We start from the raw sequence: 21,457 nt of genomic DNA on the forward strand, positions 1-21,457 counted from the left end.
AGGTCATGCTTATCTTGCAGTAAGTGCAAGCTACTTCCTGTTTGGGGCCATTTAATATGGCAAGTAGGCAAAGTTACCTTGGGAAACTTAAGGGCCAAAATGGACAGATTGGTTGATTCGCCTATACCTGGGGGTTGGACGTGTTGGAGATGTTGTCTCCAGGGGGCGGGTCTGTGCCGTAGCTGGTGTCACTCAGCACATTGGACAGGCTGGAGCTCTTTCTGGTGCGAATCCCAGGGAAGGGGCGCATGGAATCCAGAGGGGAGGGCGTGTCCGACTGGCTGCCAGTGTGGTTGCCGGGGGCGGACCCCGGTTGGCCCATCCCACTGACGTCCAGCTCAAAGGGGGAGAGGGGGTAGTACATTCCCTCATCCTCACGGGGGGTCATGGGGATGTCCACTGCGTTGGACAGGGATGACGAGTGGCTTCCCTGCTCTGTTGAATCAATGGACTTAAAGTCCTCCTCTTCCTCTTCCTGTGAGGAGTAGGGCTGGAAGATCTCCCTGTATCCCTCCTCCAGCAGAATGCTGTCCTGTCTCTTGAGCGGGGGCCGCGACGGAGGCAGATCCAGGGAGTTGAGAGGGCTGAATTCTGATTGGCTGTTGCCGTGGGACCTGTAGGACTCCTTCACATACAGCTTGGTCAAGATGTCCTGCCAGCCAGGCTGTCGGGCCAGCTGCTTCACATTGTCCCCTCCAAAGTGGATCAGGTGGAAGAGCTGCGCCAGAGAGAGAGAGAGAGATTGACTGAGTGAGTGAGTGAGAGACACAGAGAGAGACAGAGAGTGAGTGAGACAGAGAGAGACAGAGAGTGAGTGAGAGAGAGAGAGAGGGAGAGAGAGAGAGCGAGAGAAATACAGAGATGGAGAAAGACAGAGACAGAGAGAAAGATGGAGCGAGAGAGTGGAAGAGAGACAGACAGCAGGGGGAGGGAGAAGCAGCATGGATGGACAGTCTCTCTGAAAGGCAGGAAAAGGCAGTTTTCGTGCGACAGCGTCTGTCTTCAGTGCGAGGCAGTCTGCCTGCGCAGCGGCTCACCTTGCGGCAGATGTCCAGACGCACAGCCAGCTCTGCGCGGTGGGACAGGTACGCCACAGCCAGCAGGTCCCGCGAATTCAGGATCGGCTCTGAGAGGGGGAGAGGAGCAGGGAACGGCCCTTCAGAGACTTCAGCACAACACGCGCCGCTATGCTACACCGCCCTTTCACCTCTCACAGTCACCCCGTCTCCCGTCCTGTCCTCCTCCCCCTCCAGGATTACCTGTTGCGAGGATCTGCTCAAAGAGGCTGCGTATGGTAGTCGAGGTGGCGGGGATGTCTCCTAGGAAACACACCAGCCCCAGGTAGCCGGAGTCCCTCAGCTTGACGCGCTGCTTGCTCTTCTCCGACACCCCCTCGCTCTTCAGCACCTTGTAGAGGATCTGAGGCATGAAGGACCGGGAGAAAGTCATCATAACACGTCTTTCTCAAGTCAGGAGAAAAACTCCTGCTGGTCTCAGGAAAACGACAAGCACGCAAGACGCATTGACAAAGCCAAGACCCGCAAATGACAAACCGAAAGAGGATTAGAGTAAATAGTGAATAAAACTGGGCCAAGCAGTAAGCCCTTGAGGACAACAAACACAAAGAATAATCACTGTGAGAAGGATTATATCAGAATGTGAAGGAAGATAAAGGAGCAGTTCACCCAAAAATAAAATAAAGCTGCATTTCCACTTATCCAGGGTGCTATTTCTCCATCCAGATAGTTTTGCTAAGATTTGCTAAGACAAGTTTTCTAGATATCTTCTGCAGCTGACCCCGATACAATGGACCGCACAACGAGACAAGGTTTTTTTTCAAAGCGCCAAAAATGTACATTAAAAAAACTCAACAGCAAACATATATTCAAATATAATACCACGGTTACTCACAAACAGCTACAGACTTTATTGCGCACTGTTTAATCAAAAACTACTTTCCACCGAAATATGCCAACCGTGTATATCTGTAAATGTCAACCAATGCACGCCAGGATTCTGGAGCAGTGTCAACAACGATAAAGCGACGCAAAACAAGGTTTTGGAGCCACAAAAGCCTTGTCCCTCTGAGGTCCGCTTTATCAGGGCGAGCTGCAGCAGATACCTAGATCGACTCGTCAAATCTCCACAAAAATATCCAGAAGGAAAAACAGCACTCCAAGTTGGGTAAGTGGAAATGTAGCTTCATTTTATTTTTGGGTGAACTGCCCCTTCAACTGTAGTGGGCCATGTTGGGTAAGAGTCGAGCCAAACGGGGGCCTGGGTGTGGCCTGACCGCAGGCAGACACAGGGGAGTGCAGCGGGTGGCAGTGGAGTTCAGGTCCCCCGGGCCAGTGAGACGCAGCGGGCCTTGGGTCGGGACTCACCCGGAACACCCACTCCCGGACCTCGTCCCCGAAGCTGCTCTTGAAGAGCAGGCAGTAGAGCTGCTCCACGCCCCAGTCCAGCAGCACCGTGACCACCTGCTCCCGCGGGGGACTGCTGCGCAGGAGACTGTGCAGGATTTCCAGCGCCTTCAGCACCTGGGACGGACCACCGGGAGCCAGGGAGGGGGGGGACAGGGGGGGACAGGGCGTCTCTTTAGATTTAAATGCAGACCTGCAAACTCATCAGGGGTGAAAAAGGTGACAAAGATGCAAACCCCCTAGGGGGGTCTGGGGGCATGCCCCCCAGGAAGAAAATTTTTTATATATCAGCTTTAAAATGTGGATTTACAGTAGATTTTAGCATGAGGATATAGAGAAAAACTCTATAACTCTAGAATTTAAATGTAATCTTACTGCTAATGTCCCCCTTACATTACAAAAGTAATGTAAGGGGGACATCAGTTCAGGGCACTTAAAAAAATAACTTAAAAAAAAAGTCAAGAGAGTGCAGAGCCGGGTCTAAAATTGTATTAAAATGCATTGCATCCACTATACAATAAAGTTGATCAAACAAAACAAAAACACAATATGAACGACAGACAGAATAAATGAAACACACAGCTTATGTTATATTTTGGTAGAGAGAGAGAGAAAGAGAGTTTTTATAGTGGCAATATGGTGTGGCAAGGTGTTCTATTACACACATTATTTAACTGACTAGTACTGACAGTTTAACTTAAGGCACAGTGGTGGCTGCTGAGCTGAAAATCGAGGAGGCAGAAAACTTCCCCTGATTATTAGTCTTGACTTTCAATCATTTTCCTTGATTAACAAGTCTGCCCACGATCTGAATAATTAAATTGTAGATACACACGGTTTCCTTCGTCACGCCATGCTATGAAGATCAAATAAATTCAAAATAAATTATAAACTCAAAAATGCCATCTAACCTGTGCTCGTTCGAATGACAAAATCTGCGTATTTCAGATCTTTGCCATGAACATTTTCGGCAGTGTGTACGTTTATCCAGTTTTTAATATGCTAATGTCGATTGAAATGTGCACAATTTTGCGACACAAATATAATATTTTTCTCGTCTAAACTAATTGAGGAGAACTGTCTCTATCATATTTAGTAATATGTCATTCCTAATCAAGCACAATAATTAACAACAAGTTGACACCAATAATAACGTTAATCAGTTTAAGAGATTTTCTGTCTGCTCATTTTTCAGATCTAGCAGGTTTTGAGGACTGCCCCGCTATTGCGGTCCAGCCAAAAATAGCACTTTGCTGTAAGCGGTGGGTACAGGCAATTTGACAATTATGATGTTGGCTCTTCTCCATTGCTTTTAATGGTCTACAAGAATACAAATAATTCGAAATCCGCGCCTGCAAATCCATTATTAAAATACTTGGTCACCGCTGATGGCGTTAATTTCTACTTGTTTAACGTGACTTTCGAAAGGTTAGCTAGTGTTGTCGTAAAATTTAGTGTTAACACAGTAGGCTACTACGGTTGCGGATCAGGCACTCTTCACGGTAAGAAGAAATTTTAGGACAGCGCTTCCAATATTGCTTGTGTCGCAAGTGCTGCAACGGAAACAGCGATAGATTTAGCCACGAGCCACATCTGTCCAAAATGTAAACAAGTTAGGCAGTCTTCACGGCCGGGGAATGACAGCATCACCCAGCGAGTGAACACCAAAAACGGCGGTGGTGCAACAGTTATTGGCTCATTACTAGCTCATTACTCATTACTCATTGTGGCGAAAACCTTTTGTGGCGAACCCCCCCCCATTTCAAAAACTACACGAATCACACAAATGACCTATTTTGAATTCAAAACGGCTAATTTCGCCGAAAAGCGACTAGTTTGCAGGTATGTAAATGGCTTTTAGTGCACCAACAAATATCTGCTGAAAGGTTTTGACATCTGTATGTAATTGTCCCTTCAAACCTGGCAATGGAAGTTGGAAATGGGCTGTCCCGAGTTGCAGTAAGAGCTAATAGGAAGTACGGTAAGGCACCTGTCGCTCTTCCCCCACAGTGATGGTGTAGGCCAGTAAACTCTGCAGCTCCTCAGGCGACAGGGGCTTCAGCAGGAAGTCCTTGAGCAGCAAGAAGAGAGAGGTCTGCACTGTCTGCAGTTCTTCTGAGAGAGGACTGCCGTCTTTCTCCACACTGAAACACACGCAATCCGGCATGCACGCACACACGTACACATGCACACACACGCATGCACACCCACACGCATGCACACAGTCACACGTGCACGCACGCACACACACACACACACAAATATGCATGACTGATTATTTAATATATCAAAAAAGAAAAAAGAATCTGGAAGTGTTAGATCCACCCAACAAGCAAAAACTATTTTAGCACCAATCAGAACCATACTGACTGAAAAGTTTTGAACCATTCTATGGGAGCCCACATTCCATCATATCAACTTCTGAATACTCTACAACTCTGTCACTTTGCCAGCATCCATCTCTCTGCATCTCACTCTCTCCTGCTTTCCTCTCCTGCATACTCACTCTTCCTGTCTCTCTCCTGCATACTCACTCTTCCTCGCTCTCTCCTCCTGCATACTCACTCTCTCCTGCGCTCTCTCTCCTGCATACTCACTCTGTCCTGCGCTCTCTCTCCTGCATACTCACTCTGTCCTGCGCTCTCTCTCCTGCATACTCACTCTGTCCTGCGCTCTCTCTCCTGCATACTCACTCTGTCCTGCGCTCTCTCTCCTGCATACTCACTCTCTCCTGTGCTCTCTCCTGCATACTCACTCTCTCCTGCGCTCTCTCTCCTGCATACTCACTCTCTCCTGTGCTCCCTCTCCTGCATATTCACTCTCTCTCCTGCGCTCTCTCTCCTGCATACTCAGTCTGTCCTGCGCTCTCTCTCCTGCATACCCACTCTCTCGGTGGTCCCCAGTCTCTGCTCACCTGTAATGCGTGCGGATGGAGTCCAGGATGTACTGCACTCCGTACTTCCTGCGGCTGCGCTGCTTCTCCTTGATGGCAGCAGTCAGGTTCTGCACATGGCCTGCAGGCACAGAGTCAGGAAAACAGGTGGAGGACTTCAGCTGAATCAATGGACAGGTGTGTCACATGAAAGAATGTCCTCCGGTGAAACCGGTATGCAACAATGGGTCATTACTCTAATGGTTCCCAGCTGTCATTATCGTCAATTATACCGTACAAATGATTATCATTCTCAGCGTAACTGCGTCTCATCAACATTCATCAGAAGCACCATTTCTCAGAATATGCTCATTTTAATGTTACACAAGGACACAATGTAAAATGGTTCAGGCTTTCCAGTCAAATCAGATTTCCATTTTCCATGGTTTCCAATGGCATTGTAAGGCTATATGCATAATTTCATAGGTCGTCAGGGCTATATTTGAGCTGTATTTGGTTACTATTTTTGATGGACAGACATTTTGAGTGATAATACTACATCCACATAAAAAGGGATAGTTTACTTTCTGGGATTTTTTTGATATTGCAGTTTTCATGTAGGTTGTAAATGTGCCCAGATGGTATGTGATGAGAGAAACAGAAGTTTCTGCCACCTGCCATCTTTACTGTGAGCGCTATGGAGCCTCCGGGGGGTTTACGGTCTAAAGAAAGATAATCCACTCAAAGTAAAAGCAGTCTGAACTGTGACATTGTGCCAGAGCTTGTATGCGTGCGTATCATGCATTTTACCTGACCTCAGAAAAATGATAATCTTATTTTTGGGTGGAACTATGCGCGACGGTGCATGCAACCAGAGACGTGGAAAGCTCAAGGCAAGAAGCACTTGCACAATATGAAAACTGATATTTATGTTCACGTAAGTGTGAATCCATGTTATAAAATTAATCTATTCTTATAGCACCTGGACATATTACTGCACAAGCTGCTTTGGAGTTACTTGAAGTATAGTTTCTTGCTTTTACCAAGAACCCCAAAGCCCCTGTACTAACCAAGGTGAAGCAGGGTGATAGTCACAAACTTCTATATCCAAAATATCCTTCACAGCACATACAAACTGTCTGAGAAAATTGAAAACATACACTAAACCTGAAATAATATCAAAACATCTCAGAAATAAACTAACTTTATCGAATCAGAGGTATTAAGGAACAAAGTGGTGAGTGGTCCAATGTCTATGCAATATGAGCTCGACCAATATTGCAAGACTTGATAGTAAGAGGCAATAAGATGGGGGCATTTTTCTTGTCTTTTGCATTTTTCCTTGAATGTTTAAGCACAGTGGGACGTGTGACTACTGTTCCTTCACTCGCCGGGATGCACTTTCAAATATTTTCAAGGACCACTGAAATCCTGACAACACAATTCCAGCATTCAAAGCATAACTGATGCAGAAAAATGAAGTACAAAGACAGCAATGTTTACAGAGGGCTGGAGCAAAGGGCTCATGAAAAGGGTGTTTTAGCCATTGTGTTAAAAAAAAAAAGCTCTAAAAGCAGGCTCGGGGATAACCTTGGCTGACACAATGACAAACAATCCGGAAGATTGCCACTGAACACAGATTCATATTTGCTTTCAAAAGTTCTTTAAAACGCACAATAGCGCAGACATTTAAGCTTCTATGCCTGCGGGGACAGAGTGCATTCCATGCTGCTGAAGCATTGTCCATATCCTTTTTTTTTTTTTTGGAGTACATAAACACTTTGCCCTGCACAGTAAAACTGATGCAGCCGTGTTCATAACATACTTTAAGCCCTTATTCAAATGTGATCCCAACACTGATAAGAAGTACAATGTGAGTGCATAAATTGCGGAGGTGTAATTGGAAGAAGAGAGAATGGCGTCTCTTACTGAGGCACACGGCGAAGTGGCAGCTGCTCCAGATGCGGAAGTCAAAGAGCAGGTGCTGGTGCAGCTGGGAGAGCAGCGAGCTGTTCCCCTCACTGGACACCTGCTCCAGCAGGCACTGACACGCCATCAGCACACTCATGTCCATCATGGAGCTGGGCACCTGGCACAGAGAAACACAGTCACTCAGAACACAGGGCACCTGCCACAGAGAAACACAGTCACTCAGACCGCATGGCACCTGCCACAGAGAAACACAGTCACTCAGAACGCAGGGCACCTGCCACAGAGAAACACAGTCACTCAGAACACAGGGCACCTGGCACAGAGAAACACAGTCACTCAGAACACAGGGCACCTGGCAGAGAAACACAGTCACTCAGAACACAGGGCACCTGCCACAGAGAAACACAGTCACTCAGAACACAGGGCACCTGGCACAGAGAAACACATTAACTCAGAACACATGGCACCTGCCACAGAGAAACACAGTCACTCAGAACACAGAACACCAGACAGAGAAACACAGTCACTCAGAACACAGGGCACCTGGCACAGAGAAACACAGTCACTCAGAACACAGAACACCAGACAGAGAAACACAGTCACTCAGAACATAGGGCACCTGGCACAGAGAAACACAGTCACTCAAAACACATGGCACCTGGCACAGAGAAACACAGTAACTCAGAACACAGGACACCTGGCACAGAGAAACACAGTCACTCAGAACACAGAACACCAGACAGAGAATCACAGTCACTCAGACCACAGGGCACCTGCCACAGAGAATCACAGAGCAAAGGGAGAATTAAGTAAGTGTCTATGAAGGCGTGTGTGAGTATTCTGAGAGTGTGAGACTGTTGCATGTGCATCCATGAGTAAGGCCGTGGACTCTATGCACAGGTACGTGCAAGTGTGTGTATGCGTGACAGAGATTTTGAGATTGTCGTTGATTTGTGTGAAACTGTTGACTTTTAGCATCTCGCATGTACGTGTTTTCACAAGAAGATTGTGAATCTGTCTGTGTGCACGAGTGTGTGCGTACACGTGTGCACACATGCTCGCCTGTGTGTGTATGCATGTGTGTGTGTGTGTGTGTGTGTGTGTGTGAAAGATACAGAGAGAGTGGTGGGAGACTCTTGATTGTGTGAGATTGTAAGCACAGGCCTTCCTCACAGGATGCCCCACCTTATGCTCACAAACACAACCATGTCCTGCTGGCCTCCCGTCCACCCTTCCGTTCTCTACAAATGCGTGTAGTCGCATGTTTATGTATGTGTGTCTGTCAGTATGTGAGAGTAATGGCCAGTGCTCAGTTCTGGGCTGGGCTCTAGGCATTCTTATGTAAATCAGATCTGTATGATACAGCAATGTAACAGTAATACAGCACTAGTAATGCAAAAACATGTACATGCCTGAAATTAAAAAGGTAGGTAAGAATGGTGTCCGTTTTTGTACAGTTATAGGTGGCTTGACTCAGCATTGTCTTGGATAATATCTGTGCCCGTCACGCTCTTTATCTTGTGCACTTCCTGTTGGAGTGCTGTGATCGGAGGCTGAATCTGCTGAGTCGTGCTCGAGCTGAGTGCACGCTCGCTGCGGAAAGAAACTGATGGAAAATGACGCGTTTTTGGAGAAGAAACTGCACTGATTTTGCCCCCCGGACATCCCTACTGGCCGAACTAGCGGAGAAGCTTCCACACCGCCTGCAATTAGTCCAAAATATCACATGGGTGGCCGCACTGCTCTGTGGGAAAACTTCACCGTCGTACTATCCGTCCCGCCTCCTCTTCCGACTGAGCGAACAAACGTACCTTCTTCTCATATTTTTGCAGCACTAAAAGCAACTTCAAAATCATCTCTCATCTGCTGAAGCTTTGATGTGTAAAATGCCTTCACTTTCATGTTTCCCGTGGTTATTAGAACCACAGAATCTTAATCGGCGCCCCCCAATGGCGTGGAGGGTCACTAAATGAACAGTCTGAAGCCACAATGTGTATACATACAGCACAAACGTTTTGTATGTGGCGCCGTGTTCGACTGCGTTTCGATCTTGGCTGAGGTCACCTTTGCATCCAGCTTCAGATTCCCCCTCTCCACAGACAAACTATGCAGCAATCTTCACTGAGAAGACTCTGGTTTTCCACTGTCATACCCAACCAGTGATAATGGGCTACACAAATGTATATGAGGGAGAAATTTATGCATACCTTCCCAGATTTCACTGGTGACTTAAGTGAAGAAATCTGATTGGTGTGTACTGTATGTGTGTGCGTGCGTGTGCGCATGCGTGTGTGTGTGTGTGTGTGTGCGTATGCGTGCGTCTGCGCATGGGTGTGTGTGTGTGTGTGTGCGTGTGTGTGTTCTACCTTGCTGAGCATGTGTCCGATAATGGTGGGCCCGTGGCAGTGCAGCAGGCTCTCCTGGTTGACGGGATGATGCCTCAGCAGGTTCTTCACCATCAGCAGGAAGGCTGCCACACTGTTCTTCTCCAGACGTCCCTCTGAGAGACAGGGCATCCGTCAGTCCTCTGAGCCAATGGCCACTCACTCACCTCTGTGAGTATGAGCATACTCACACACTGCCCCTCTCTGTAGCCCCACCCCCACACTGCCCCTCTCTGTAGCCCCACCCCCACACTGCCCCTCTCTGTAGCCCCACCCCCACCCTGCTCCTCTCTGTAGCCCCACCCCCACACTGCCCTCTCTGTAGCCCCACCCCCACACTGCCCCTCTCTGTAGCCCCACCCCCACACTGCCCCTCTCTGTAGCCCCACCCCCACACTGCCCCTCTCTGTAGCCCCATCCCCACACTGCCCCTCTCTGTAGCCCCATCCCCACACTGCCCTCTCTGTAGCCCCACCCCCACCCCCACACTGCCCCTCTCTGTAGCCCCACCCCACACTGCCCCTCTCTGTAGCCCCACCCCCACCCCCACACTGCCCCTCTCTGTAGCCCCACCCCCACACTGCCCCTCCTGTAGCCCCAGCCCCACACTGCCCCTCTCTGTAGCCCCATCCCACACTGCCCCTCTCTGTAGCCCCATCCCCACCCCCACACTGCCCCTCTCTGTAGCCCCATCCCACACTGCCCCTCTCTGTAGTCCCACCCCACCCCCACACTGCCCTCTCTGTAGCCCCACCCCCACACTGCCCCTCTCTGTAGCCCCACCCCCACACTGCCCCTCTCTGTAGCCCCATCCCCACACTGCCCCTCTCTGTAGCCCCACCCCCACCCCACACTGCCCCTCTCTGTAGCCCCACCCCACACTGCCCTCTCTTAGCCCCATCCCCACACTGCCCCTCTCTGTAGCCCCACCCCCACACTGCCCTCTCTGTAGCCCCACCCCCACTGCCCCTCTCTGTAGCCCCACCCCACACTGCCCCTCTCTGTAGCCCCACCCCACACTGCCCCTCTCTGTAGCCCCACCCCCACACTGCCCTCTCTGTAGCCCCACCCCCACACTGCCCCTCTCTGTAGCCCCACCCCCACACTGCCCCTCTCTGTAGCCCCATCCCCACACTGCCCCTCTCTGTAGCTCCACCCCCACACTGCCCCTCTCTGTGGCCTCACCCTCACACTGCCCGTCTGTAGCCCCACCCCCACACTGCCCCTCTCTATAACCCCACCCTCACACCACATTCTGCTGCGGCTCCACTCACCGGAGGACCTTCCCAGGGGCAGCAGCATGCCCGCGGGGCCCCTGGATGAGGTGAGCTCTGGCCCCAACAGGTCGGCCGTCTCCTGGCTCCGGGGCTCCACCTGCTCCGCTGCACACAGCTGCTCCAGCAGGGGCAGCAGCACCCCCATCCCGCCCACGGAGTTCAGGACGTCCTAGCAGAACCAATCACAACAGGGTGGGGTGAGAAGTGACACAGACAGAGAGAGAGGCACAGACACTAGCAGAGTGAACAGCAGTAGAGTGAAAGAGAGCGATAGGTGAGAGAGACACAGAGCCGAGTAGACAGACAATAGCTGTAGTGTGAAAGACAGAGACAGCTGAGAGAGACACACAGAGGCTAACAGAGAGAACACAGGGAGGGAGCTGACTTTGATGTCCCAGTTGACCACTCTGTGTCCAGTGAGTCTCCCATCATACAGGTGGTTAGGAGCCAGGTCCAGGCAGATCTGATTCTTAAAGGCCTAAAGAGGAAATATCAAAAGCAAGTGTGGGAATTGTATTTCATATGTTAGATTAAACATGGCCAATGGCCAATGGCAACTGAAAATTTCCACATGGTTCTTTATGCCAGTGATTTACAATAAACAAAAGACATTAACCTAAACAAGAAGAGCTCTCCGGTTAGGTCTGTGTATTGAGATTTGTTATGTGTGGAGATTAGAATTTAGTTAATGAAATGGGTTCGATCTCCGCACTAGAGGGCGAGTGCTGTTTTTTCCTGTTTTCAATTATCACCCAATTTACACCTCGTGCGTCAGCCGATACGACTTCCAGGGCAAATAATAACGGCAATTGTACACAATTAGCAATGGGAAAGGGCAAATTATAGCCTGGAGCTTTCAAGAACTGAAATGACCCATCCTCTCCATAAAATGGCCTACCCAGCTAAGACCAATGCAGGAAGCTGACCATATGCACAAGTAGCCCCCTACCTGAGGAGTGTAGTACAACAGCAGCCTGCTGTTGAGGTCGGACGGCTCTCCGTCTGGTTTGAAGAGGGGCACGTGGTTGGGGCCTGTAGGAGAGAAAGCAAAGCTAAGGATCTGATCTGACCTGGGCCTGGTATTGCCTTATCTGCTCTGCGGTCCAGAACAGAGTGTCCCTATCAGGAGAGAGGGATTGAAGACGCATTGGGCCAGCCCTGATGCACATGGGGAGCCGGGCCGTACCTGCGCCGTACAGGGTCCGGGTCTGAGCCGGCTGCAGGGCCTCGTGGCAGATGAAGGTGGTCCCCAGCAGCCCCTCCAGCGAGGTGGGGGTGCCCCACTTGGTGTCCTGCAGCCCGGCGGGGATGGTCTGCACGGGGGCATCGCGGGAGGAGGGGAGGGTGGGGCCGCCCCAGCGGCCGGCAGCGAAGGAGGCGGGGAAAGACTGCGAGCGGGTGAGGGGGGCGGCGTGGGCGGGGAAGTCCTGCTCCGTGGGACTCTGGGGGGGGAGCAGCAGGGTGGGGGTGGTGGTGGTGGTGGTGGTGGTGCGCTGGCCTGCCAGCCCGATGCAGCAGGAAGTGAAAGGCTGGGGGAGAGGAAGAGGCGGGACAGAAACATGGCAGAGTTTTATCACACTGCTATAGAAGCTAAGATTTATCATTCTGCTATAGAAGCTAAGATTTATCACACTGCTACAGAAGCTAAGATTTATCATTCTGCTAAAGAAGCTAAGATTTATCGTACTGCTATAGAAGCTAATCGCCCTGTGCTACAGAAACTCAACATCAAGAAGAGCAGTTCCCAGGCCATATGTACAAATACACACAAATACTTGGAGCGGCAGCCCATGAAAACCCTTCATTTCAGCTGTTTTGTCCACTTAACACATTCAGTCAAATTCATTCAATCATTACTTTTCTCTTTACCCCACTCCCTCCTGCAAAACCCACTCCAACACTTCACTCCATCCCCGGATTTCCCCACCGCTCCTCTCCCTTCCGTCCCCTTTCTCTCGCCCCCCCTGCCTCTCTCACCTCGTTGAAGGAGGGGAAGCGCAGCTGGGCCGTCACGCGCTGCTCTCCGTCCACGTATATAGTGACCAGGTTCTGGCCGAAAGGGCGGCGCCCGGGAATGTGGACGACGCCCACCGAGTGCTGGAGACGACAAACCATCACATCATTACTCTGCATTATTACTGCTCACGTGTGCAAAATGAGCTGTGCAGACACCGGCCCATTACCAAGGCCATACATGACTGGCTGACCGACTGACTGACTGGCTGACTGGCTGACTGACTGACTGACTGACACCCATAGTGAACCAGTCAGACACCACTGTTCCTTGGCCTAGCCGAAAAGGAAGGTCTCAACAGGCCGATGCTTCATGGCCTATGCTGTACCTTACTGTGCTGTTAAATAAGGAGACACTCTTACTTACTGTGACGTATGGCGTTTGCATTGTATTCACTTATGCAGAGGAATAAATACCACAAAACGTAGACAATGCCTCTTGTGTTCAGCAGCTTAAACCCAAGATGTCTACCTCTAACACAACAATTTTTCTCCAGCAGTGCGTAAATGGAGCAAACAGCTTTGGCCCATTCAGAGGGAGAACATGCGCTTTCTCTGCAGCTCACCCAGGCACAGTCTGTCAAAGGATGTTCCGCAAGGCTGACTGCCATGTATTCCTTCCTAGTGCACACGGCCACCACCAGCACCCCCTCCGCGGTGAAGAACGCCTCGAACCCGGTGCCGCTGTCCGTGAAGAAGCTGCCGGGGAGATACACAACTCTGATCAGGGCTGACCCTTCACAACATACCCACGAACAAGAATCCCCCATCTCCCCTGTTCTACACCCACTGGCACCACCACCATGTTCTTCAGTATCATCACCATCAGTCAGACATTCTCACATTGCTCTTTCTCTGTGACTCTCCGCATCCTATTGTTGATGCATACCAGGAAGTGTAAGTGCCGACTAAAGACTAAACCCACTCAACCCCTCCCTTCATTCTCAGGTATTCCTCACGCTCGTTCCCCTCACCCCCCCACTCTTCCTGGTACCTGTACAGCTGTCTCCTGCGCAGGCCTTTGGGCAGACAGGGGCTGGAGGGGGGCGTGGGGGTGCTGGGTGTGGTGGGTGTGGTGGGGAGGGCCAGCTCGCTGGGCAGGAAGTCGGCGTTGAGGCAGAGCCAGGCGTGGAAGGCGAAGCCGCTGCCGGGCCAGCGCTGGACGGTGGGCACCATGATGCCGGCCATGGGGGGCGTGAGGTCGAAGTACTGCAGGGCGCTGCTGCGGCCCTCGCGGGCGGCCATGGCGGACAGCACGCGCACCATGCGGGCGCAGTAGGGGTGCGCGCCCTGCTCGGCCCGCAGCAGCCGCAGCAGGCCCTTCAGCTCCTCGGGCCGCAGGGACAGCGAGCCCAGGTCCTGCAGGAGCCCCAGCAGGGCGTCGGCGCTCTGCCGGTCCAGCGCCGCCGGGTCCGCCAGCACCTTCAGCAGCGCGCCCACCAGCCCCGCCTCCACGGCCACCGTCCGGCAGGCCAGCGAGCCGCCGCACACGCCCGCCAGCCACTGCGACACCAGCAGCTGCAGCTCCCTGGAGGCCAGCTCCGGGAGCCACTGCAGCAGCAGGAGCAGCGGCTGGTCGTTACCGATCCCCAGGGCCCCGCCGTGAGAGTGAGGCCCCTCCACTGCCTGAGAGAGAGAGAGAGAGGGAGAGAGGGGGAGAGAGAGGGGAGAGAGAGGGAGAGAGAGGGAGAGAGAGAGGGGAGAGAGGGAGGGAGGGAGAGGGAAGGGAGAGAGAGGGAGGGAGAGAGAGGGAGGAGAGAGAGAGAGAGAGAGAGAGAGAGAGAGAGAGAGAGGGGAGAGAGGAGAGGGAGGAGGGAGAATGGGAGGAGAGAGGAGAGAGAGGCGAAGAGAGAGGGAGAGAGGAGAGAGAGAGGGAGGGGAGAGAGAGATAGAAAGAGAGGGAGAGAGGGAGAGAGAAAGAGAGATAGAAGGAGGGAGAGGGGGAAAGAGAAAGAGAGAGAGAAGGAGGGAGATGGAGAGGAGAGAGAGAGAAAGAGAGGGAGAGAGAACGAGAGAGAGAGAGAGATAATAGGAGGGAGAGGGGGAAAGAGAAAGAGAGAGAGAAGGAGGGAGAGGGAGAGAGTGAGAGCAAGAGAGAAGGAGGGAAAGAGGGAGGAGTTGAGTGAAAGAGACAGAGAGAGAGAGGGAAGGAAGGAGAGTGAAGGAGAGCAAAAGAGACAGGGAGAGAGAGCGTGAGTGAGACAGTTTCTGGGTTCTGTCTGGCCACTCCCCTTTATAAATATTCAAAAATGATTTATGATGAGCCCATAAGAACACTGAGCGTCAACAGCTTTCAACTTGTAACACAAAGTGGATTATCTGGTCTGTATACTGAATGCCTGTTATAAATAAGTAATGCAAGGGCATTTAATTAGTGTGTACATAATAAATCACACGGAGTACATTCATGGGAGGTTCAACTTTGAGGAACGCTTACTGACATCTTGAAAACAAATTATTTTAGACTCAAATTAAGGCATCACATGAAATGACAACATGGCAACCACTTTTGATTTCTGAAGATGGTGGCCCTATGTGCATTTAAAGGGGCAGCCAGCCTGACAGCCATCTTCTGCTCACCATGTTCATCAGCTCCTGCAGAAGCCGTTTGGTTGGCTGACCCTGGCTTTTCAGCACGTCAAACAGGTGGGAATAACCAATCCTCTCCTTGAAAACCTCCTAGTGTGGAAGAGCAAAAAGAGATGAAATCCACTCCAACACAATTAATCAGGTAAGAGTTACTGAGACAGAGCCAGCAATAATGTGCCAACTGTAAACTACTACAATAAAAGAAAAAAATTTAAATGGTTTTTAATTTCATTCTGAACAGCGGTTTCTTTTCATCTTAATAGAAAATCTGTGGTTATATTTATACTTCCAAAATTCAAATCCAGATCTTGTGTCAGCCTCTAAGCATTCTAGGTCTAGCAGATAAAATTCCCTGTTGCTTAAGATCCAAAACAAATGCAAATGCAAACATGTTTGGACAAAATTTTGGATTGCACAGATACAGACTAAACCTGTTTTAATACGTGGAGTTACCCCAACAAAACGAAGAAAAGTGCATACAGTGAAATACAAAGAGCCAAGCCTTGACCCATCACTCAAAATGAAACCTCTACTCCCTTTAAACCATTAAATCAGTCAAGGCTTAAGCCACAGATTAACTGCGTAAAAGCACAGTGCTGCAGGAGAGCAGACCCAGATCTCTGCAGCTCGGGTGTGGGCCAACTCCGCACAGTTTTCAGGAATGTGTGTGCGTGTGTGTGTGCGCGCACGCGAGTGTGTGCACGTGTGTGTCTGTATGTGTGTGTGTGTCAGTGTGTGCGTGTGTATGTATGAGTGTGTGTGTGTGTGTGTGTGTGTATATGAGTGTGTGTGTGTATGTATGAGTGTGTGTGTGTGTGTGTGTGTGTGTGTGTGTGTGTGTGTGTGTGCGTGTGTATGTATGAGTGTGTGTGTGTGTATGTATGAGTGTGGGTGTGTGTGTGCGTGTGTCTGTGTGAGTGTGTGTGTGTATGTTTGAGGGTGTGTGTGTGTGTGTGCGTGTATATGTATGAGTGTGTGCGTGTGTATGTATGAGTGCGTGTGTGTGTGTGTATGAGTGTGTGCGTGTGTATGTATGAGTGTGGGTGTGTGTGCGCGTGTCTGTGTGAGTGTGTGTGTGTATGTATGAGTGTGTGTGTGTGTGTGTGTATGTATGAGTGTGTGTGAGTGTGTGTGTGTATGTATGAGTGTGTGTGTGTGTGTGTGTGCATGTATATGTATGAGTGTGTATGTATGTGTGTGTGTGTGTGTGTGTATAGCTGGCTCAGTGCTTGAGTGCTGAAGGGAGGGATAAACCCAGATGAAGGGAGGAGCGGGAGAAAGGGAGGATGTGAGCTCATACCTTGGCGGAGGGGGAGTTGCTCATGATAGCCGTGAGGACGCTGAGGGCGTGGACTGTAATGGAGTCTGACCCTCGTTCCCACACCTGCATGGAGGGACACGGCAACAGGACGCATCACTGACTGGGAGAGGCCCGCTCCACACGAGCAGGAGGGGGAGGAGCCCGTGGTGAAGAGAGACAGAAAGCCGTGTACTCCGCAAACTTTGACCCACAAACTACCCGCACGGGGTTGCAGATTCGCATCTTTAATAACGGGTGGGTCAAAGTATGACTACAACAGGCCCCGGATTAGAAAAAATCACATTTGACTGTGGGATCACAGCCCAGAGTCCATCAACCACCCAAGGACCACGTACCTTAGTTCCCGCACACACACGTTTACAAAGTAAACGTCACTTGGAATGGCACTACACGCCACGCGCATGCGACATTCATGCAGACAGGACAGATGATTTTGCAGCCAGAAGGGCTTACTACAGCAACATTCCACACAGCACATCACATGGTATAGCAACCCGCAGACATCACATTGATCATAGCACAGCACAGCACACACCAGAAGAGTAACAGCACCCACAAAATCACAAAGGCTCAAAAAGCTTCGACCTAACATTTATTGGAATGGTACCCAGGATGCACTGTGGCCTTCCCCACGCTGGAAGAGTGCAAGTTGTACAAGCATGGATGGATTACCAAGCATGCACATGCACCATCGCACACCCACAGTGGTAACACTTTATATCAGGGTCTAAACGCAGTAACCATTGGACAATATGATATTCAAATATGAATAAATGTTTTGGCAAATTAATTTATTTAATGCTCAATTGAATACATGCTTTTTAACATTTTACGAGTGTTAATAATTTACAGTACAAAGCCTGTACCATGTCTACTTTAGAACAGGCTCTGTAAAAAAAATGGAACGTTAATAACATCAATAAATACAAATCGGGTTTTGTTCATTGTTAATGAATGAGGCCTTAATATAAAGTGTCAGCCACAAGTCAATCACACCAGTTGCTCTCTGCAGGAAATTCAGTTTCCCTCATGTGGCTACGTGCTTTTTCTGATGTCCCAGAAATGAAATTCATGTTTTCAAATAGCTTTCTATCAATCACTTTAAAACTTCAATGAAATCCTGACCTTAACCCACAGTAGTTAAGCAGAAAGGAAGTCTTGACAAGGGAAAAGTTTTGTTCTATTCTTCATCAGATAAGCAGTCAGGCTGTGGTGTAATTTTTTATTTTTTATTTTTTTAGACATGCTCTACTGGAGTGAATCTTCACTGTAATATTTGTACCTCTGAACTGATTAATGATCCATGTGAGTCTATTTCCCTCTGGAAAATAGGAGAATTATTAACCGCTCTCCCATTACAGTTTTGGTTTGTAGCCAAACTCATTAAATCCTCAAAAGGCCCGTTAAGTCCAGATCCAAAACAAATATAAAACACTGCATTAGGCCAGTGTTATTTTAAGTTATGTCCACCTCTGCAATTGTGTGTTCCTATATTACTGTGGACAATTAGTTATCTGAAATGGGTGTGTCTGAGCATGAACAAACTATTCTTATGTGTGTGTTTGAGAGAGAGAGAGAGAGAGAGATTTATTCGGTTTATTGTAGTTAAATTGTTATTGCCTGTCTGTTATGTTTGTCACGTGAGTGTATGCTTTGGCAATGTAAGTGTACCCTTACCATGCCAATAAAGCTTACTGAATTGAAAAAAAATTGAGAGAGAGAGTGTATGTGTGAATGTGTGTGTGTGTTTGTGTGTAGTGGGTGGAAGTGAGGCATGGCTGAACACTTATGACTCTTCATTCATTTCATACTGGGTGTCAACAGTCAGAACTTCCTGTTTAAAGCTTCCTGTTTAAAGAACATGGAGAAGTGCCCTGGTTGTTTTTGAGGGTGCTACACTGACAGGAGGTGGTGAATTTCCTGCAGACAGACATGCGGCTTTGGGGGTCTGACATCTAAGGGCTGGGGAAAGTACCTGGTCCACTTCGATCTCAGTGAGTAAGCATGTGGTGAGGTCACACGCACCCTCACGCTCCGGCCTACTCCTGCCACTCTGATAGAGCTGCCAGACACACAGACACAGACAGACAGGGCAACATCAGCACAGACACAGAGAGGGAGGCAGGGAGAGAGACAGAGAGAAGAGAGAGAGAGAGACAGACGACAGACAGACAGACAGAGCAACGTAGCAAGACACAGAAAGGGAGGAGGGGGAGAGAGAGAGGAGAGAGAAGAGACAGGAGAAAGACAGGGAACGTAGCACAGACACAGAAGGGAACGTCAAGACAGACGACAGAGAGGTGAGGTAGGGGGAGAGAAGACAGAGGGGAGTAGGGAGAGAGAGAAAAGGAGAGACAGACAGACAGGGCAACATCAGCACAGACACAGAGAGGGAGGCACGGAGAGAGACAGAGAGAGAGAGAGAGAGAGAGACAGACAGACAGACAGACAGGGCAACGTCAGCACAGACACAGAAAGGGAGGTAGGGGGAGAGAGAGAGAGCGAGAGAGAGAGTGAGAAAGAGAGAGAGACAGACAGACAGGGCAACGTCAGCACAGACACAGAGAGGGAGGTAGGGGGAGAGAGAGAGAGAGAGAGAGAGAGACAGGGCAACGTCAGCACAGACACAGAGAGGGAGGTAGGGGGAGAGAGAGAGAGCGAGAGAGAGAGAGAGAGAGACAGACAGACAGAGACAGCCCCAACTCTGCAGTGTTGTTAAAAAGGGTCAGGGGTCAAACACAGGCACCAGCTTGTCACTGCAGACATCACCTGTACAGCACTGCCCGTGCACCAGCACCACTCAGACTGAGACAGATATGACCATCAGACAGACAGAGAGAAGGAAAACAGGTGGACAGTAATACAATTCTGCGCATTCGGGTAAGCCGGTGTAGCATCTTCTCCCACTTTTGGAAACCTGGAGGCATGTGCAAAGAAAGACATGGGCAGACAGACATGGTCATGGGCATGAAGAACAGGCAGACGGCAGCCGGACAGACAGCCGCCTCACACACACGGCCAGACAGACGTGCGCTGGACGCGAGCGCGGCTGCGGCGGACGGACAGACAGACAGACAGACAGACAGACAGACAGACAGACAGACACACAGACAGACACACAGACAGACACACAGACACACAGACAGACAGACAGACAGGCCCACCTTGCTGTTCTGGATCAGCCGCAGGATGTGCTCGTAGCAGTTGTTGTTGAGGAAGATGGCCTGCAGGGCGGGGCGGTCCGAGCACTGGAGAATCTCCGGCACGGCGTCTGAGAGGAGAGGAGGAGCGCAGCGATCACACACTCCCCCGCTCCTTTACGACACTACACACACGCTCAGGCCTTCAGCGCTTTCCTGTCCCACTCAGTGCTTCCCTTTATCTGTCAGTTCTACCAGCGGCACAAAAGAAAACGACACAGACACGTGCGCATCTGCCGGGGAACACCTGTGATCAGCAGAACTGGCAGCAGCCGTGGTTTAACGGAGAGAAGCAATGCTGGAAATGGTGGGACAGAGAAGAAAAAAGACTGAGCTGAAGAGTGGGACCATAGAAAGAGGAGAGGAAGTAGAAGAGAGAAGTCAGGGCTAAGCCACCATGTTGTGAAAAGGCACACTTACCCAGTGTGTGTGAAATCAACTGGATATGGTGGAAAAATAGACAGGCTTTTCAAAGTAAGTTTACCTCATCTAGTATCTTTCATTTCCTTTTCTAAGGATTGGTTTAGTAGAGTGAAAATCTATTCTTACTCTTCTTACAGGCAGGCAGAGATATGGAATGTGAAGGGAGGAAAAGAGGGATGAAGAGAGGGGAGAAAGAAAGAAAGAAAGAAGGGAGGCAAGTCAAAGCCTAAAGGAGACTTCCTTACTCAACATGTGGGCCTGCAGGGTGACCAGACTGTCCTCCCATCCCTGCCCGTCTCCCTCGCCCTCCCCTGGGAGCCGGTTCCAGTTCAGGACCCGGAAGTAGCCTTCCAGCACATTCCTGATGTCCACCTGCCGCTGGGAGGGGCTGCTGGAGTGCAGCAGGTGCACCATTGCAGTCAGGCACTGAAGGGTCAGCCGCAGCACCTGGGGGTCCTTGGGTTGGGAGGAGTCCCGGCAGCACCAGGCCTGCATCACGGCCATGAGGTCCCTTACAGCCAGCGACGTGATGCAGGACAGACCGTTCTTCTGCAACAGACACATACGCAGAGCGCGCTGACTGAATCCACACAAACCCTGTACACACACCAACGAGCCAAGCACACGCCGCACTGCAGGTTCAAACGTTTACCATGCACGGCGAACGGAAAGCTAGAAGGTGTTCCGACTGAGCCGAAACACGAACAATCCCACAATACTGGACTGAAAGAAGGCATGCGCATGCGTGCAACCCCTGACACATGTATGCGTGTGTGCATACGCACTCAGACACGTGCACTCACGCATACACACACACACACGCACCTGCACGCACACCCCGCACACACACACCTGCACACAAACCCACACACACACACAGAGGGTTGAAAGGTTAATTTTCCAAACAAAGCTCATGTAAATGTGTAAATCCTGCTCAGGAACAGAGCAGAGATGAGAGAGAATGGCAGTTTAGCATCGACACCAGGCTGGCCAGTGGTGGACAGGCTCCTCCCTGTAGCCAGG

At 50.2% G+C, this 21,457-nt stretch overlaps 1 protein-coding gene across 4 annotated transcripts in view; it reads right to left on the minus strand.

Moving 5' to 3' along the window:
- The window catches only part of nbeal2 (neurobeachin-like 2), a 75,557-nt gene that overhangs the window by 21,162 nt on the left and 32,938 nt on the right, over positions 1–21,457 (minus strand). For 3 of the 4 annotated variants that reach the window (XM_064347246.1, XM_064347237.1, XM_064347254.1), the window contains exons 8-27: positions 20,680–20,983; positions 19,976–20,082; positions 18,787–18,873; positions 16,791–16,874; positions 15,482–15,580; positions 13,896–14,527; positions 13,468–13,600; positions 12,866–12,985; positions 12,075–12,417; positions 11,838–11,920; positions 11,274–11,366; positions 10,886–11,057; positions 9,594–9,727; positions 7,225–7,384; positions 5,338–5,437; positions 4,414–4,567; positions 2,385–2,540; positions 1,260–1,419; positions 1,038–1,126; positions 128–718 (exon numbers count right to left, since the gene is read on the minus strand). In XM_064347246.1, the coding sequence (XP_064203316.1) occupies positions 128–718; positions 1,038–1,126; positions 1,260–1,419; positions 2,385–2,540; positions 4,414–4,567; positions 5,338–5,437; positions 7,225–7,384; positions 9,594–9,727; positions 10,886–11,057; positions 11,274–11,366; positions 11,838–11,920; positions 12,075–12,417; positions 12,866–12,985; positions 13,468–13,600; positions 13,896–14,527; positions 15,482–15,580; positions 16,791–16,874; positions 18,787–18,873; positions 19,976–20,082; positions 20,680–20,983 (3,801 nt within the window). The remainder of the gene's footprint in view (positions 1–127; positions 719–1,037; positions 1,127–1,259; positions 1,420–2,384; positions 2,541–4,413; positions 4,568–5,337; positions 5,438–7,224; positions 7,385–9,593; positions 9,728–10,885; positions 11,058–11,273; positions 11,367–11,837; positions 11,921–12,074; positions 12,418–12,865; positions 12,986–13,467; positions 13,601–13,895; positions 14,528–15,481; positions 15,581–16,790; positions 16,875–18,786; positions 18,874–19,975; positions 20,083–20,679; positions 20,984–21,457) is intronic. The other variant, XM_064347264.1, reaches the window with a different exon arrangement.

Source organism: Anguilla rostrata, chromosome 1 (genome assembly GCF_018555375.3).
Source record: "Anguilla rostrata isolate EN2019 chromosome 1, ASM1855537v3, whole genome shotgun sequence".
Classification (NCBI taxonomy): domain Eukaryota; kingdom Metazoa; phylum Chordata; class Actinopteri; order Anguilliformes; family Anguillidae; genus Anguilla; species Anguilla rostrata.